The sequence below is a fragment of the Ictidomys tridecemlineatus genome, chromosome 4, assembly GCF_052094955.1.
Source record: "Ictidomys tridecemlineatus isolate mIctTri1 chromosome 4, mIctTri1.hap1, whole genome shotgun sequence".
NCBI lineage: Eukaryota > Metazoa > Chordata > Mammalia > Rodentia > Sciuridae > Ictidomys > Ictidomys tridecemlineatus.
Genome location: NC_135480.1, coordinates 79,009,391 through 79,029,170, shown reverse-complemented (window position 1 = coordinate 79,029,170; position 19,780 = coordinate 79,009,391). Strand labels below are relative to the sequence as shown.

The window sequence follows — 19,780 nt, the reverse complement described above, 5'->3', positions numbered from 1 at the left end:
TATGGACAATTACAAAGATGGAATTTTCATTTTTTCCTACAATTCATGAAACAAAAACTATAAGCAAGGATATGAGAATTGATTTGGTTAATGGGTGGAGTGTGCACTTTGAATTTCATAGTAAATTCTCAAAATTCTAGCACTATTAGGTGAAAGGGGAATGATTTATAAAGTTGGTTCCCTTTTTCTCAGATGTGTTTCTCAGCATCCTGTTACCTATTCTGTTTCCCTCTGGTAAATGAATTCTACAGCCTTGCTCTTTAGGATCCCTGGGGAACAACTTCAGCATTACCCAGGAACTTGTTAGAAATGCAAATCACCCAGCTACACCCCAGGAATCTTGGTCTAGTAAGCTCACCAGGTGATTATCAGATTGGAGTGGGACTTGAATTTCTCTGTTACTTTTTTTTTTTATTAATGTTAACACTTGCTCCTAAAGTTTTATGCCATATACCAAAAGGCAAGCTGCTATTATTTAGACTTGATCAAAAAGTAAGGATATATAATATTTTAATAAGCTATAATCTCCCATTTAATAGGAAAAAAAATGTCTACAGCCAAAGGAATCAATAGTTAAAGGTAGAATTTGAGGTATTCTTGTAAGGTAGGTATTAAAGATTTCTTTCTCGCAAATGATCTGGGTGGGGGTAGTGGGCAGGTGGTCCACTTACACATAAAGTACGCTTTACTCAGCCTTATCCCCAAGATGCTCACCAGAAGCCAAAGAAAGCCAAGCTTCATCAGCACTCAAATGCCCATGGAGATGCCAGCGAGCAAAAGCTCGGAGGGAGACAGAGAGACAGTAGAAACAGACATAGAAAGTCCAAGTTCTGATAATAAATCATTGGATGATCTGGATTAAGCAAAGATCCTCTTTATAGATACACACTCTGAGTAAAGCATATATGCTGATCCTGGACCTATGTTTAATGAAAGGAATGGAAAGACTAAAAGGATCTCTTTATGATTGCTGTTATGGTTCGGATGTGAGGTGTCACCCCAAAACTCATGTATGAGACAATGCTAAACGGTTTAGAGGAGAAATGACTGAGTTATGGCAGCCTTGACACAATCAATGAATTAATCTCCTGAAGGGGATTAACTGAATGGTAACTGAAGTCAGGTAGGGTGTGGTTAGAGGAGGTGAGCACTGGAGGGGCGTGGCTTTGGGGTATATATTTTGTATCTGACAAGAGAAGTGTCCCTCTGCTTCTGGTCATTACATGAGCCTCTTCCCTCCACCACTCTCTACTATAAGGTGGTCCCCTTACATATAAAGTGCACTTTACTCAGGCTTATCCCAAGGTGCTCACCAGCAGCCAAAGAAAGGATGAGCAGCCTCACCTCAAGCCCCAAGGAATGGAGTCAGCTGTCCATGGACTGAGACCTCTGACACTGTGAGCCTCCAAGTAAACTTTTCCTCCTCTAAAATTTTTCTTGTCAGGTTTTTTAATCACTGCCAGGAAAATGCTGACTAAAACATACATTTTTCCTTCTAAAACAATTATTTTTAGAAATAGATGTCTTCAAAAAAAGTTTTTAAAAAGGATGCTCTTTAAAATCTAAATATTATCAAACCCCAAACAAGGGATTTGCATTTTTATTTGGTACTTCTAATTATAAGGCTCTGGAGATTCATGGCTCTTTTAAATACCTTTTCTGATGATATCACGTCTCTGAAAGGAGCTCAAATAGGAACACACAGGCTTTCCAGGTCAGTGTACCTAGTTTATGGTCCCTGGGTATTCAACAGGCTTCTCTCCCTGCAGATCAACCCATTCTTCAGGGCCCACTTCAGTTCTGTGCAGCTCCCAGCTGCCTCACCTGCTCTGACCAATATTACCCTGTTTACAGCTTATAGTCCAGAGTTCAATTATTTATTTTTAAAATAAGCTTCCTTATGCAATTGCCTTGTAAGAGTATCATATATGTGATGGTTCATGTTTTCCACAAGACTAAATTCCCTAAGTGCAGAAACTCTCTTCTGTCTTACCTTCCACCCTGCCAACACCCGAAGCTTAGGTCAACTGTGGTACATAATGTGTTTTATAAAACTGAATTTGTGCCCTGGTACTACATATCAACTAGTAAGTCAAGGTAACACTGATTTCAAAGGATGCGTTCCTCAGAAGACAGTAGAAACCTGAAACAGTTTGCTTATAGTTTATACAACCTTTCTACTAGAGAATATGGGATGAAAACATACTTATGGTTCACAATGATTGAGTAGCTCTACTAATGGTGGCATGCCAGCCCTGTGCTAAGTGGATCTATATGGTAAACATGATGAAAATTAACTTCTGAAGTTCTAGAGGAACTTCTCACCCCTGTTCCCTAATTTAGCCTGGATGATTAGTGAGTGGCCAGCTTGAATTTTTTACAGTTGATGGAAAGAAGTAAAGTTCCTGCTAACCCAAAGAGGCTTGAACATCTGCTCTTAGTGTCACCTTCTTGGAACATGTGGGTGAGCCTCTGAAAGCACCAGCAAGACTCTGCTGTGCTTGAATTCAGCTGCTCAGTCTGGAATTAATCAAGAGTTCCTCATACAGCTCCCCAAAGGCCTCAGAGCACTGCAACTTTTATTTTTCTTCTTAAGCTAAAAAAGAATTACTGAAGAAAGTATACAGAGTACTCATTCTACGAGATCCTAAGTCTGGTAGAAAAAGCCCAAGTGATTCTTCGGGTAAGGAACAGACTATCCGATCACTTCCTTTGGTGTGAGGGACATCTGTTATCTGCTACAAGTTGTAGACCATAAGTATTGACATAATTTGCATTTGTATTAATCATTTTAATCTTTACTTGTTATGTAGTGCATTGTCAAAACCAAACAAAACTCTATAAATTTCAGCTGTACCACAAAGAAAAGAATAAAAGGTCAATTTATTAGTGTCAACACTCCAGTTGGAAAAAAATCTAAAGCATAAATCTTTTCTAAATTCATTGGTCAGCTATTCCTCCCACTTCACTACTGGAAAATGTTATACTGATGTAACTTTTCCAGATAAATGACTTTAGAGGGATGGGAAAAAATGCCCAAAATTAGAATTCCTGCTAGCGAGTCTGTTGAGTGCCACAGAGAGCAACACACCTTGAGCAACACACTGAAGGAGAATTTCACATGGCTTGTGGTTCTGTGGGTCTCATAAGAAATAAAGATGGTGGAATGAGATGGACATCCTTACCCTAGGTACATGTATGACTATACATAAGGTGCAATGCTACATCGTGCAGAACCAGAGAAATGAAAAGTTGTACTGCAATTGTGTACAATGAATCAAAATGCATCCTGCACTCAATATCTAATTAGAATAAATTAATTAATCAATTTTTACAAAAAGAAACGGGCATAGAAATCACAGGAGTCTTATAGAGCTCTGTCATTTACCAACAGCCTTCAAACTCATCATGCATTGTGTTTCCACGAGCCACCTTGTGGAGTAAACCATCTCATTCTCACTTTCCAGATGAGAAACTGAGGGCCAAAGAAATTAAGTGATGTGTCTGTGATAAATGTAAACAGGATAGGGTATTAACATTTGCTGTGACCCTGTGGTAAACATTTCACGTGAGGACCCCTAAACTCTGCAACAATCTTTCATTGCTAAAACCTGAATTTCCGAGAGGTTCAATACCTTGCCCGAGTCTCAAGCTGGTGAAGCCAGGTCTGTTGGGTTTGGTGGGTTCCACAATGTTTCCCAGTTAGAAAATGCAGAGCAAGAATTTGAAGCCCAGAGTTTCTAACCCCAAATTCTGCTTCCTCCATGGAGACCTCCCTGACCATCCCTCTCACCAACACTATACAGAGTAAAGCTCCCCTACTGAAATCAATTATCGTATTCTTTCACTCCATCATAAGTATTTATTAATTATTATATTAATTTCATTCTACTTTGTGTCCCTGAAAGTTTTGGACCACGTCTTAAGTTTATAATCTTTTTTATTAGATCTTGCTGTAAAATTAATAGGCAAAATAAATACTTAGTGATTGAATAACTTGACAAATAAAATCCAGTATCTTCATTTTCTGTGTCTGAAAACTACAAAGTAGGCTATATTTTTCTTTAACACGATTAGACCAGTTAAACCAAAATGTCATTCCTGGCACAAATACTCTTTTAAATTCTATGGCAAGTCCGAAAATTATGGATGTGACTAAGGCTCTTACTATGCAATGGAAGCCAAACTATGATAATACAGGTCTTTGAAATTTCAAAAAAAAAAAAAAGTCGTATAAAAGATAGCTTTAGATATATCAGTGTACAAAATATGTTGTCTAAGTTCTTCACGTCCTACCCAAATTCTTACCTATGCTGATTTTTCTTCATTTTCAGTCCAAAGTAGAAGAAGACACGTGAAACTAACCTTTTCCAGTTTTTTCTTTTAAACTTCAAAGGAGGATGCTGGGCCCACCACTAATGAAATGACCACTCGGTGGCAATAGGATCAAGATGGAAGACACAGAATCTGACTAGGGCATTTGAAAAGTCCACTGGGTGGTGAATACGAAGATGTCTGTGCCGTCAACTTCTTTACCGGGACTTTTAAAATATCTTTGCTTTCTCTCTGTCCTCTCTCCCTCTTCCCTTATCCTTACTTTTACATTTGTAAAGTCTTTAAATTTATTTATCTGTCTGCATAGTACATGAATTTCTTTGTCATAACAAAAAAAAATCAGGAAGTTGGTTCCGTGGGTGCCTGGGGACTTGTCCAGACTTAGTGTGGCTCTGACAGTTTGGCCAGTCTCCTCTGAGTCCTCCCCTTCCATACAAGGTGGCCTTAGTCAGACACTGCTAGCTGATGACCACTCTATCAAACACCAGACAAATCCTGTCATATATCATTTGAATCAGAAGTCTGAGTAACATAATCACTGACTGGTTCAAAAATCAGAGAAAAGTGACAATATGTTTTTTTTAAAAATCTGGTATTCTGTTGAAAGTATTTCAATAGCAATCTGACATTGATAACCTGTGTGGGGTCAACTGTACATTTCTCCTTTAAGAAATAAAGGCAGAAGTAACTATCAGTTGTTGGGAAAGCTGAGTCTGCCCATACAAACAAGTATCAACCCAGCCTAACTTTAGAGCAGTACCTGCTCACTGACCCAGGGAAAAATTAATTTACATTATTCTAGATTTCAATGAATAATACCCTGTAAAATACACCTCTCAGTGTTTTATTCCTTTGTTCAGATCTAAAAGTGGCAAATCACAAGCAAGCATTGGCCCTCTGCAGAGCACCTTTCCAGTGGGTGTCCTTGTCTCAGAGCACAGTCAACCAAACTGCGCACCTGCTCCCAATCCTCAGGCCTTTTGACCTTTATCTAATAAATTCAGCTCTTATTATAATCTTTAGAAACCTTTTGAGCAAAAGATTTTAAAAAAATAAAGTTTTTCATATTTTATGAAAAGATTGAGACACTGGAAGTTGTTTGAAAATTGACACTCATTAATGGACAGTGCAGGGGTCACAAAATGCGTGGGAGTATAAGGTGAAAGGATATTGTCTACAGAAAGCTGGACAGAACCAAGCAAGGGAGAAGTTCATGGAAGGACAGGCCTTGCAAAGTCAGCTGGGCAGACCAGGCTACACTTGCCCAAGAACCCTGGACAGGCCAGAATACCCTCTCTCAAGAAAGAAAAGGAGGCAGACAGCAATCTGAGCATCCAGGAAACCACATTTCATTACCATGGGCAAAGCAAATCCACTGCTTTCTATGCAAGCTCGATTCCTGTTAGACCACTTCACCTCAGTGTTAGGTGAAATTAACACACACCAAAGAAACAGGAGGAGCACTCACCTTTCCAGAAACCACCTCCAGAAAGGAGATGTTGTTCTCTAGACAATAAAATAAACAATCTGGAACAACAAGGTCAGGGTGATAAATTTAAATCCTGGACTATCTATATTAAAAAATAATCATATAAGCCTTCCCTTACCTGTTTTGATATTGATGGCAAAAAAATTTTGAGGATTCCCACTTGTGATCCTGTATGTCAGTTTGTCATTGGAACTGGAGTCTGGATCTTCAGCCTGGATCTGAATGACAGATACATCCTTGGGAGAATTTTCCATGACAACAGGATAATAAATAGGTTCCGAGGTCAGTGGGGCATTGTCATTCACATCTTCAACTTCAATGTAGACCTCAATGGTGGCGTAGAGTGGGACCACACCCCGGTCTGTGGCATACACCGTCAGCCAATAGGACCCTGTTGTCTCGCGGTCAAGAACATCTGCAGCAGTGATGACCCCTAAGAGAAAATGGTGAGAGTATGACTGCTACAGCAAACAGAAGACCCCGAGTCAGGAGCCCCATTCCAGAGGGTGTGCTGAATAATCTTGGCATATGGGGAAAAAAAAAATCCATAATGTGAGATTAATGCAGATGTCACTCTTTACATAAGAAAATGATTCTTGGTGGGATTGGATTAAATAGTTCATCTACTATTTGTGAAGCATAATTGCATTCATAAATACTTTATTTGAATTTTGGAGATAGACATGTCATACATATAGAGAAAGAGACAACCGGGAGGAATGGGAAGATAGTGGGTCTGGGATCAAAACACTTTCATGTCACATAGGAAATCAATGCCACTGCCAGCCCATATCTCCATTTGACCTGATGTTGAGTTGATCACCTATGCAACAAAAATCTCTTCTTTGCTAAATTTTTCATTCACAAAAATGAAAAAGAAAACTTTCAAATGTTCTTTTGCCTGGTAGAATTGATAGCCCTTTGCCTGTAAGGATGTAAGCCTCCTCCATACTGTTTCCTTGAAAATCAAATGTCACAGTTATTCCATAACAATCAGAGAAGCAGACATTTCAACACACTTTCTGAAGGAGTTCTATCCTCCTCAAGAATTCTACAAACGGCCCTAAATAAACCCTGACCAACTTTAAGAGATGCTCACGGACAATCATTTTAAATTGGATACACAAAAATATCAGATCCACTAACCCACAACTTTTCCATTTCATAGCTGAAACAAGTGTCAACCAGGAAATCAGACATCTTCCAGAAAAAATCACAGAGAAAACACAGTGCTTGGTATGTCCTCATCCAACATGGGGAGAGAATCAAAAGCAATGGCCATCATCTTGGGAAAATCTGGGTCTCAGCTTATAAAATCTCTCATAGGGTATTCACAGAAGGTGTGAAATTCATGTAAATCCTTTTAAAGATTTTTTTTAAAAATCCACAAAGTATTCAAGAACCTGCTTTCTAGTTGTGTCCTGGAACACTCTAGCCTCTGTATTCCTATTGGACTTTTGTCTAAATTAGACACATAATTTGGCCTGCAGACCCTGCATAAGCTAACTGCCAACTATAGCAACTGGGATGGAAGAAGGCGTCTGTCCAGAAACAAGCTTAAATACTCAGAGTTGAGAGTTGCCCACAGCTCAGAATAGCTAAAACATTCAAAGTGAGATTTACCCAATTGATGTTGACATTTCAGTTCCAAAGTTATTCACCAAAGAATGCTCCATATTGACATGCTATGAGACAATAGACAATCTTAAATATTATCAGTGGAAATATGTAAAGCATAATAAATTCCTGAAAAATTATGAGTGATACCTGGAGTCAGAATAGAAATTCCAATGTGACATTTGAAAAGCAGATGCAAGATAGGAGAATGAGAAGAAAATAAGACAAAGTTAAAACAAAACTTGTGATTATAAACACAGTGATGTGTGTTTGCTAACTGAATAACAGTTCTATAACTGGGCTGAGCTAGAATAGAATGTCAATAGGACATTAAGGTTAAGAGAAGGCTCTGAGGGCTGGATACCAAGCCAGGTGTGAGTACATCCGAGAAGAGGACACACACCATTACAGATACCATGGCTAGTTTTGTGGAATCACTCACAACCATGAGTGGTGCTGCTGCACAGGGCAATTGGAGATCTTTAGTCAGAGATGGACATGACATGAAACCAGGCCATTTCTGGATGGAAGACAAAGCACAGCAGCACTTTATAGAATACAGATCTTGCATATCTTTTGTCAAATTTATCTCTAAACATTTTATATTTTTGTTTTACAAATGCCATTATCATTTTAATTTTAATTTTAATTGTTGGTTGCTAGTATATAAAATAAAATATGATTGTGCTATGTTGATCTCATATCATGCAATCTTGTTCAACTCACTTATTAGTGCTAACAGATTTTTCTTTAATAAATTCATAGTTTTCCACAGAGGATCATATCATCTCCACAGAGAGACAGCTTTATAACCAGTCGTTACTACTATCACTTCCTCCACACCCATCATTGTGTAGAAAATGTTGTGTACTTGTTACAATGATAGTTGTGATAGAAGCATTCCTCATTGAGTATTTCAAATCTTTCATTCATTCAGCAAATCTCTTACAGTGCAAGCACTCATGAGGCATTTGCTATTTTAAAGATTAGAAAACAGATTTATGTTAAATAACATGCCAGTGTTCACTCCACCAGTAAAGGAAATCTCCAGTTATCAAATTTTGGTATGTGAAACTTGAAAACAGTCACTAGCCAAAACTATATTGTCCTGTTAATCTATGTAGAAGTCAAACCCACATAGAATTTCATATGCACAGGTTTTCCTCCTTTGTTAGAGAAGTGTCATTATTTAAGCAATATTATATTTTATTTGGGTTCTCCATACTGACTGTAGCAATCATAAAAAAGAGATACATCTTGGTATATCCTGTTATGCCTTTGCAAATATAAATATGAAAAACAAAAGCAGAATGGATTCTTTTCAATGAGAATCTGTTTTGATTTATAAAAATATGTAGAACATGAGTGCCTGTGACATATTTTTGGTCTATTACCAGCACAGTACTGGAGTTTTTATCTCAGAAAAGCATCTCTTCCATATGCCTGTTAGTAGAAAGTAGGTTCTGTATGGGCAGAGTCTCTGGTTAACCAATATGATCTCACTTCCTGCAATAGTGCCTGGCACACAGCAGATATTCAGTAGATGTGTGTGTTGGACAAGTAATCAGCAGTAGGCTAGTGGTCATCACCAAAGGGGTAAATCAACTAACGTTGCTCAATCTGATTTGACCTCAAAGAATTCTAGCTAGGCACAACAGGCTCCCTAAGGAAACCCTTTCCCCCATACATACATAACATTCCTACTCCAGCACCCAGCTCTGCTCAGACTCAAGTATGTCTGAGTAGTATGGAGCTTCACTAAATACTAGGCCGTTTAAGCTAATATAAGATTCTTCACACTGAGACAAACAATAGGTCTCTGTAACTTTGGACACTATTCCTACCTGTATCTTTATACACATCCCAGGATAAAAGTGAACAAGTCTGTAAACAGTATTTTACTTGTGATAGTGCTTCAAGTATCAGAAGATAATGGTGTCTTTCCAGGGCTTTCCTTCTCCAGTCTAAGAATTCCTTTCTCAGGTGCTATGTTGACTGCTAGTCCTTTCTTCATCCCAATAGGATATGACCCCTTTCATTTACAAATGTGTTTTGAGTGGAATTGGAATGGGTATAAATAATGTCCTATCTACAGGGAACTTCTTAGAGACTTCAAGGAGTGCTTCTCAGTGTAAAGCACTTCAGTGATAGCCCAGGCAGGAACACATCCTGTCCCTCAAGTTTTCACCTATCATTAAAATGCTCAAAGCAGAGTTAAATAAGATGCTCAAATTTTATATTCATGAAAATGCCATTTAACATTCTTTAAAAATTTAGTTGGGGGGGCTGGGGTTGTGGCTCAGTGGTAGAGTGCTCGCCGTGCATGTGTGAGACCCTGGGTTCAATCCTCAGCACCACATAAAAAAATATAAATAAAAAAACAACAAAAAAGAAGCCAACATCAATTATAAAAAAAAATTAGTTGAAATTTTTCTAACCTTTGTTTTTGAGAATGCTTATGTTTTAAATATTTTTTGCATGTCATCTTCATTTACTGTATAATAAAGACAATAACTGCCTAGAATTCTTGGGACATCGTAATATTTAACTATATAACAGACCCACTGATAGTATTTATTGATTTATTGCTGCAAAACTATGCACAGCTTGAACTTGAAATAGTTGATCTCAGCATGAGACATATATTTGCTATAATTATTCTTCTTTATCCATGAACAAATATGAGAAAAAATATGTATTTACATTGGTACTCATTAAATTGGCTTAAATATTTGAGATAAAAGGGAAAAATGGATGGAGCTGTTCATAATCAGATAAATATTACATGCATGGCTATTCACCTTATCTACTTTCTAGTCATATCCCCATATGCCACAAAGCACATCTCCAGTGACATCTTGTCTAAAAAGAATGACACCCAACCACCCATGACAGTTCTAAACAATCCATGGACATATGGTTTTTTTAGGAATGCTTTGAGGTCATGAACTCATCACATGATGAAAATTACCCGGCAGAGATAAATATGGCAATTTAAAACAAACAAAATTTTAAAAAACACTTTGATGGTATATTCTTTGTAGATACCCCCAATAGACTCTGTTTATTTAATGTATAATATATTTAATCCTCTCCAATCAACCAAAATAGCACCTTTCAGTTCTCAGGCATTTAAAAAAAATGTTTAAACTTTTTATTCTGGAATAATTATAGAATCACAGGAAGGAACAAAGAAACATACAGAATTTCTTGTCTCTTTCACCCAATCTCCCCTAGTGTTGACAGCTCACTGCAGTTTTAGATTGCTTATTTCTTCAAGAGTCAAAGTCTAACTTGATTTATTCCTGAAAGCACATAAAACACCTTCACGGGTCCTCTCTCACCTTTAGCCAGCTCTTGCTTGGCTCCAGCAAGATCTCACAGATGCTATTTTTCTGATTTTTCCATGCAACCCTGGATCTGTGTGAGGCTTTTAATGCTGTAGCAAGGATCAATGATCTTCACAGAGTGTGATAACAGTTAAGGAAGAATGGGGGTTCCTACCTACATAGGCCCAATCAGGGTCATTCCAGGCACCCTAGAATCATGTCTGTAACTGCTGCCAGTCTGAAACACACGGCACAACTGAGATGGGCAAAAATGGGATGAATGGAGATTAGTACAGAAAATTTGACTAGAGAGAGACTTCACTTATATGTTTATAATGTTTCTAATACATTTTAGTGTATGTATTTCACATATACCTACACTTCCCTATGCTTCATATATCACATATTTGGTATAGATTTAAATATATACTTTAATGCATTATGTTAACTGGAATTTTTAAAAGTGAGCCACTCAGTAAATCAAGTAGACAAAGTCAGGCTTGGAATGCAGAGCCCTGAATTGGAGTCACACACTCCTTTCATTCCATGAGGCATGCCCCTGATGATCTATCCACATGCGTGCATTATCATGAAAAAGAGAGCAATTCCAAGCCCATGTGCTCCTCATAATAGGTTAGCACAGCTCTTTGGTAGTAGGATATTAAGTAATTTCATTATTCTCCACAATTTCTAAAAGTTGCTGCAATGTACTCTTCTGGATCCAATTTTACATCTCCCCAGAAGATCCTCAGGGGTTGGAATGCTTTGAGACCCAGCAATTGGAGGATTGACTCCTCCTTTACTATCCATCCCTCTTCTGCTTCTGTGCATGTCTGCACAAGCTACTCATCCCATCCCTGCCTCTCAAATCTCCCATGTCTCCCAGAGAATGCAGACAACTCTCCCTACCCAGCCAGCCAAGGCTAGGGGCTTACCCCTTCCTCTTCTGCGTTTTTGTTTTTTTGTTTTGTTTTCAGCACTTTAGTTTCATTCTCATTTTACTATGAACTCCCTCTGGGAAAAGAACATTTTGACTTCTGTTCTTTATCCTAGGATAGTGGCTGGAAATTGGAAACTATAAATGTTGAATATGTAAATGAAGGATAACACCATCACATCTGGTAAATTCAGGCAAGACAAACATCCCAAAGAATAAGTGCATTAGGAAAAAAAACTGATTCAACTAGATATTTTGTTATTCTGTTATCATAAAATAGAATGGGGACAGATCGAGCTTGTACTAAATTTTACTCATCTCTGATGTATATGCAGACTTGATAGGCTCTGAAATTCTATGCTCCATCTGTGAATCACCCTATTTAATAAGACAATTCTCTAAAAATAATGTCCAGTAATGTGTTGTCCCTTTGCTACCTAGAATGTGGATAGAGTCATGGTAATATCCTCCAGGCTTGAAGCAAGGATGCAGCTTGATGAAGACATCAGAAGCTTTTATCATGGCCTTAAATACTGCCTTGCCCCTACATGCACACAGCAATGGGAACCAATGCGTTCAGGCTCCCAGAAACAGCAACATGAGGCATTCTCCCAAGCTCTCATCCACAGAGGCGCATCCACCCTTGGACACTTTTGTCCTACTCTTCCCACCTCCTCACTCAGAAGCCCATTGATTAGACATCTTTTATCTTTGCAGAAAGCAAAGAAAACCCCACGACACAGTTGTGGGGAACAATTATGTCCACAAACCCAAGCAGCCTTCCTTCCTCGTTATTTCACAAGGCTTCAAGCCGGAGAGTTGCACATGAGATTAAGGCAAAGGGCTGCAGGCTGAATTCAAGCTTTTATTTGGAGTTAATGAAAACAGACAGCTCTCCTTGTCTGTTTGGGAACCAGGAATTCTAAAATTTAGCTTCATGCTCAAAAGCCTCCTCGCCAGTGAAGTTGGTTAGGCTCAGAAAACATAGGCTCACTACTTGATTTTTTTAAAGACAAACTTTTGGGTACCAGTTTTAGAGCACTCAAAATATATACCTGTTCTCTCTGTGGATACTGTAATCTGTGTAGCTGGCACCAAGCACGGAACACATAAAACTAGGAGGAGAGCAGCAGGATGAGGGAAACACATGTAGCTTAGAGTGTTTTCTCTTTCTGTAACCTGTGGTCATTGCTAATTTGCATACTCACCACACAACACAATGACACTGATCCATACACCCCAAAAGAAAAGAAGGTCGAAATTTAGAGCAGTGGAATCAGTACTCTCACATAATGTATGAAATGAAGTCAAGAATTGCTTGGGTTGAGTGACTGAAAATTCGGAGTTTGTAACATCAAGATCAACAATTGGATTCTATTTCTTTAGAAGTAGAAAATGAGCACTAAGGACAGCAGAAAGGATGTTGGTTATGCATCTACAAATATTTTCTGATACTAATAGTCAAGAAATAAGAAATAGCTATGGAAAGAAAGCTGAAGTGTCTTTTTTTCTATTCCTATTTGAGAAAAAGGGAATGGGAGAGGGAGTTCTTTCACCTCGAAGGAACTTCTGGAACATTCAAACTCTTTGTTAGGGCAATAATTGTATTTAAAATTATTTAGTACTTCATTGTAAAAGAAACTATAAAATACCAACAACTTTTAATAAAACACCCATTATATTATGGCCTAGAGATAGTAACTATTAATATTACTGGTGTATTGCCTTTGCTCTACATTATTTTCACCCTAAAGCAAAATATTTCTGTGTGATTATACACCCTCACTGTTGCATACTGAACATTGTTCCACATTAATAACTATATTTCTATATGATTTCCTGTCTTTTCTATTCCTATCCCTTCTTTCCTTTCATATCCCTTTGTCTAATCTACTAGACTTCCCTTCTTCCCTTCCTTCCTTTATTGTAGCTTAGCTTTCACATATCAGTAAAAACATTTGACCTTTAGTTTATTATGATTGGCTTATTTCACTTAGCATGATAGTCTCCAGATATATCCATCAATAAATGCCATAATTCCATTCTTCTTTATGGCTGAGCAATATTCCATTGTGTATACATACATCACAATTTCTGAATCCATTCGTATTTTGATGGGCATCTAGGTTGGTTCCATAGCTCAGCTATTGTGACTTGTGTTGCTATAAACATTGATGTGGTTGTGGCTGTGACACAGTAGTATGCTGATTTTAAGTCCTTTGGGAATATGAAATGGGTTAACTGGGTCAAATGGTGGTTCTATTCCCAGTTTTCTGAGAAATCTTCATACTGCTTTCCAGAATGGTTGCACCAATTTGCAGTCCCACCAACAATATATGAGCATTCCCTTTTCCCCACATCCTTGCTAACATTTGTTGTTGCTGTGTTCTTGATAATTGCCCTTCTGACCAGAGTGAGATGAAATCTCTGTAGTTTTAATTTGCATTACTCTAATTATTAGAGATGTTGAACATCTTTTCACATATTTGTTGATTACTGCTATTTCTTCTTTTGAGAAGGGTCTGTTCAGTTCCTTTACTCAATTATAGGTTGGGTGATTTGTTTTTTTTTTTTTTGGTGTTAAGCTTTTTGAGTATTTTTATATCCTGGAAATAATGCCTTACTTGGGGTGAGATGGTAAAGATTTTCTCATATTCTATGGGTTCTCTATTAATGCCCTTGATTGTTTCTTTTGCTGTGAAGAAACATTTTAGTTTGATGCCATCTCATTTATTGAATTTTATTTTATTTCTTAGGCTTTAGGAGTCTTGTTCAGGAAGTCAGTTCCTTTGCCAATATGTTGAAGTATTGGGTACAGCATCTCTGGTTTAATTCTTAGGCCTTTGATTCACGTAGAGTTGATGTTTACATATGGTGCTTTAGTCACTTTTCTCACTGCTATGACTAAAGGATCTGACCAGAACAATTTTAAAGGAGGAAAGGTTTATTCAGGAACTCATGGTTTCAGAGGTCTCAATCCACAGACAGTAGCCTCCATTCCTCAGGGCTCAAGGTGAGGCTGAACATCATCAGAAGAATGTGGAATAGGGAAACAGTTCACATGGTGATCAGGAAGCAGAGAAAGACTGCACTTTTCAGATACAAAATATATGCTCCACAGCCCTACCTCCAAGGAACCAGTTCCTCCAGCCACACACCCCCTGCCTCCAGTTACCACTCAATTAATCCCATTAGGATTAACTGATGAGCAGTAGAAAGGATGCACTAATTATACTGCCACCAGCAGGATCTGATATGTTTTATAGTATTTATTGGGTAACACACACACACACACACACACACACACTACAATTTCCCAACTAATGGGGTAACACCTGACCTCCTAAATCAGCACTGTTAAACCATTCCTTATGGTATTGTAATTATTCAATCCACAACAAAAACACCATGACTTTCAATGAGAGAAAACATTGTTGACAGATAAATGTGCTGAAACTTTTGCTATCAAGAACGATTTTGCTTGAGGCATAATTTTAATTAAATTAAAAATTTGCCCACTAAACCAAATTCTTCAGCCTTGAAAAATGTGGAGTTTTTAATGAAATGTCAGAACATAACCTTTAGCTCTTGAAGCAAGAACATCTGAAGGTAGATGCACTGTCAGATATTAGTTATACTTTAATCCAATTTTTAGACTTATTTACTACCAACCCTGCAACTCTCTCACTCAGCACAAACAGTGTCTGGGGGTTTTGAGCATTTGGATTGGGAATTTTTGAGTTTTGCTTGGAAAATGCTTTTCTCTTTCAAGAAGATATACTTGGAAAAAAATGTCCTGTAAGCTGAAATGATTTGAAGGGTTTTTCCACACCTACAGACTCACTAAATCACGTGCATTCACTTGGTAAGATGACAGTATAGTACAATGTCTATTCTTAAAAAACAGCCAGTTGACTTCAGTTTCTCTCCTTTTATGCTGAAACTCTGTGGAAATCTTGGATAACTTTTTCTCCAAGCACAGGGTATACTTTTTTTTCCCCATTTCTCCCATATCAGATAAGAAAACTCTAAGTACAGCCACATCCACACAGATACAAATCTCATATTTACTACCCCATAAGGAGTAACAACCATCCATAAATTTCTAATAAAATAGCGAAAGCACATAGCTCACGTATTCTTTTCTCATGTGAACGCATTCTGACTTCCACAGTTGATTTGATGTTTACCAAGAAAATATTTTTACTGAGGTTTCACAGATAACTGTACATAGGACACTGAGACCGCTTTTACTAAAATAGCTGAATTTATTCCCTGGGCAGAAAACATTCTAGGTAATGGAAATGAAACATGGAACAAACAAAGGAAGATAGATTGGGGTTTAAGTTTAGTGTTGTTTTGTCCTTCACATATATATGTCATGTGACTTAAAATATAATAACTACATTTATTACGGCAAGTTTGTGAAGTCATACCATGGGAAAAGGACTCTGTAAAGTTTCTGTTTGCTTTCATCCATTCAGGTTAAATCTTGCCAAACTGCCCCTTCCTTTGACCAGTGTTGTCACAATCACATAGACAAGGCCGTACTTTGTTAATTAGGTTTGGCTGATTAGGTTATAGGGAATACATATATATATATATATATATATATATATATATATATATATATATATAAAAGCACTAGAACCCATGAATAGACTCCTCAAAAATCAACCTACCTTTCTTTACAATGGAAACAATAAACCCTTTGCTTTTCTTTTTATAATCAAATAAGCAACTACAATAGCACAAAGAAACCAGGGCCCAAAGGAGCAAAGTCTATGGGGTTTTTTTTTTTTTTTTTCTAATTGAGTTTCTCCAGTTCTCATCTTCTATAGATTTCTTGGATTGTTTTCCAATTTTCATTCACAGTTCATCCCATTAAATGGTTCTAACCTCTGACACACACACCCTACTTGTATTCATCTTCCATTCCTAATTAAGATGAAATGTGCCCACTTGCTCTGTCCACAGCACCAAAGGCACTGACGAGACACAGATAAATACTAACTCTGTTAGACCAGGCTTTGACAAGAAAACAAAAGAATTCTTATGCAGCAATAGTTCTTAAAACAGAATTCAGTGTGTACTCACACAACTTCCACATGGTGAACACCTAGATGTTGATGTTCAATAAGGGAAAAGAACAGAAGGAGAAGGGGGCTGTCTAGGACTGGTCTGTTGTCCTCACACTGCCTTTTGCTGAAGACAATTTATGCTCATTTAAAATATCTCTATTTAAATGTGCTTAGTGACCATAAGCTATATAAATAGGAATAGGGAACAATGTTAGTTTGGGGACAAACTATTGAGATCTATGAAAACAAACTGCTATGTAGTTTTCTCAAGATGGAGATGAAAAATCACACTGATTTTTCTCACTTTGTAAGAGTATTTATTTAGGCACTGCCCATACTGCAAACCAGGTAATATGTGTATAATCAGAAACAACTATTGCAGAAAAACTTTTTGAAAAGCAAGGATAGTATGATATCTGGGCTATTGTGAAACCTGAAGACAATATTAAAAATGTTCTAACCTTATTAACATGTTGTTTAAAAACCTGCATGACTAGCTCAAGTGAAAGATTTTAATGCTAGGTATAGTCTAAGCATTCATGTTTCTGACAAGATATCCATTATCCAAAGGAAGCTTGTCTTAAGTAAAAAATGCATAAGACTGCTATTGGGGAGGGATCGCTCAACATTCGAAGCTTTAAGTTAAATGAAGATCACTACCTTGGACAAATAAGGATAAGTTATGATCACAGAAAAAGGAGGAAAGTTATCTAGAAAAAAGAACCTTTGGGTTCCTGGGGCCATTTCTACATCCACCTTTCTTACTTTTACCCAGCTGCTTTTCAGAGCTCAGTGGAGATAAAATTCTAGGTAACTACGTAAGACTACAACAGAAATGAAGAAAGAGTGGAAGATGTGATGTTAAAAGAGAATGCAGGGGTAGTCATGGAGTTTCAGGAAACGACTTTGGACTAGTTTGCATAGGAAATTTTGGTTTTAAGGATTGTTTCAGACCAGCTGTCTGCTCAAAATCTTAGGCATGTTCTGTAGCCTCAGAAGTATAGTTCTGCTGTTGAGGAGTTTGTTCATTACAAGCGGCCTTAATTTTGAAGTCACTGGCTATCACCCACATACTGACTATTATATCCCCCAGGGCAAAGAGCATCCTGCCTGTTTTATTCAACATAGACCCCAGCACCTTCAGAATGTGTGCCTGACAGTTAGGGCACATAGTACTTAAATCATAAATATTTATTGAATGAGTGAGTGATGTTTCTACTTCCAATGGATCTTTGACTGCTGACTGTGTAGGAAGAGTCCAGCAGAGAATTACTGTCATTTTTCACACCCATTAACAATGTTCAACATATTGCAATGACTTGTAAAGCAAAAGAATACACCTAGTTAGCCCTAGGAGAGCAGAGACAGGAGGAGCTGTTATAAGTAAGGTTTAATTAGAATAGTAGGGGACCCAGCTAAGAAAATCTAAGCTCCCCACTGGTTGACACAGCTTTCACATAGCCTGCAAAAAACTGAAGCAGATGTAGACCTGTAAGCTTGTTCCACTGCAGAGACATCACAGAGAGGTCAGTGATGTACATCAGCAACACACTACCACGTTCATGTTTGGCTGTTCTGCTCTTCCAAAATGCCTCTGCTGCACAGCTAGCAGCTGAGACCAGAGATGTAAACTTCAGTCATGAATCAAGTATAAAGTCTGCTCAAGCTCTGGCAGACAGTCACAGGAAGACCAGAAACAAGTGCAGAGGGGGCATCAGTTGGAGCTATTCTCAGAAGCCCAAGAGCCCAGTCCTTCTTCAGAAAACTCTGGCCCATACAGCATCAGAAGGGCAGGTCATCATCAAGTTGGTTGAAAGGAGGGAGCAGGCAGGCCTTGCCAATCTTAAGGAGTCATGCATGGCCATCTTCAGGATCTTTCTACTCCTCTCTCCAATCTCATCTCCTGCTCCATCCACTTGTGTATTCCATAAACCTTAGAAGCTGCTGAGTTTATTCCCCAGCTCCTCCATGTTGTTCCCTCCAGTTGGAATTACCACCCACCCCCACACACCTACTTAAGTTAATTCACAAATCGAACCCTTTCTGCTTTGTGAAACCATTAAAACAGACTTGGTCACTTATTTCACCATTGTATTTTTACCTACCATTATTATGGCATTTTATTCCTGATTCTGAAGTTTTCTTTCTATGTCTGATTCCTCAATGACTGTCTCAAAGGGGAGAAATCTCTTATTCATCTTTTGTCCTCTCCACAAATGACACACATAATCACTCAGCAAATATGTTTTGAATGAAAAAGAGGCATTCCTAAGCTGCAGTCACTCACAAAAATGTTTTGCCAGGGAATAGGCCAAAAGGCAAATCTTATAGGAAAGTTTATAAAATCCACCCCGGTTACTGTTCTTATAGAAAGAAATTATAGCAAGGAAGGAGAGGCAAAAATGTATTGTATTTATTCATAGCCAATTAAAGGAGTGCTTCAAAGACGTGGCCGACATAGGACTTTGAAATCAGCTATAAAAATGCTTTATTTTTAATGTAGACTTAATCAGCCATTTGCATGTTTTCCTGCAGAGAAACAATATTAAGCCTCTAAGTAACAGTTGTTCACAACCTACAGGCTTTTGGAATGTCTTACTTCTGTTTCTGCGATCAAACCTGAGCCCCTGAGTAGAGAGACCAGAGAGGTTTCAAATGCTACTTAAACAAATAGGTGTAGTAGTAGTAGTAGCTGGGTATAATCCAAAAAGGAGGGGTGGAAAAAAAATCACTAAAACAAGTTAGACCTGCTCCCTCAATGCCCAGGTCTGAGCACTGACCTCCCAAGAAGTCTGGCTCATCTGTGGGATCTGTGAGGTCTTCTGGCTCTAGGGCTGTATTTTTCATGGCACCACTGGTCTTTGGAGTGTGATCTGAGCCTGACAGCTATGGCTGTTCTAAAATGAAAAACTACAACTATTTAGCTTCCATTACATAATAATTCACAATCTCTGATGGAAATGTTCAAGTCACTTAGGACTCTGATTTGGAA

The 19,780-nt window shown here is 38.0% G+C and overlaps 1 protein-coding gene across 6 annotated transcripts in view; it reads right to left on the bottom strand.

Moving 5' to 3' along the window:
- Positions 1–19,780, bottom strand: part of Fat3 (FAT atypical cadherin 3) — a 600,104-nt gene that overhangs the window by 326,846 nt on the left and 253,478 nt on the right. For all 6 annotated transcript variants that reach the window (XM_078046859.1, XM_021734487.3, XM_040285086.2 and 3 more), the window contains one exon: positions 5,943–6,257. In XM_078046859.1, the coding sequence (XP_077902985.1) occupies positions 5,943–6,257 (315 nt within the window). The remainder of the gene's footprint in view (positions 1–5,942; positions 6,258–19,780) is intronic.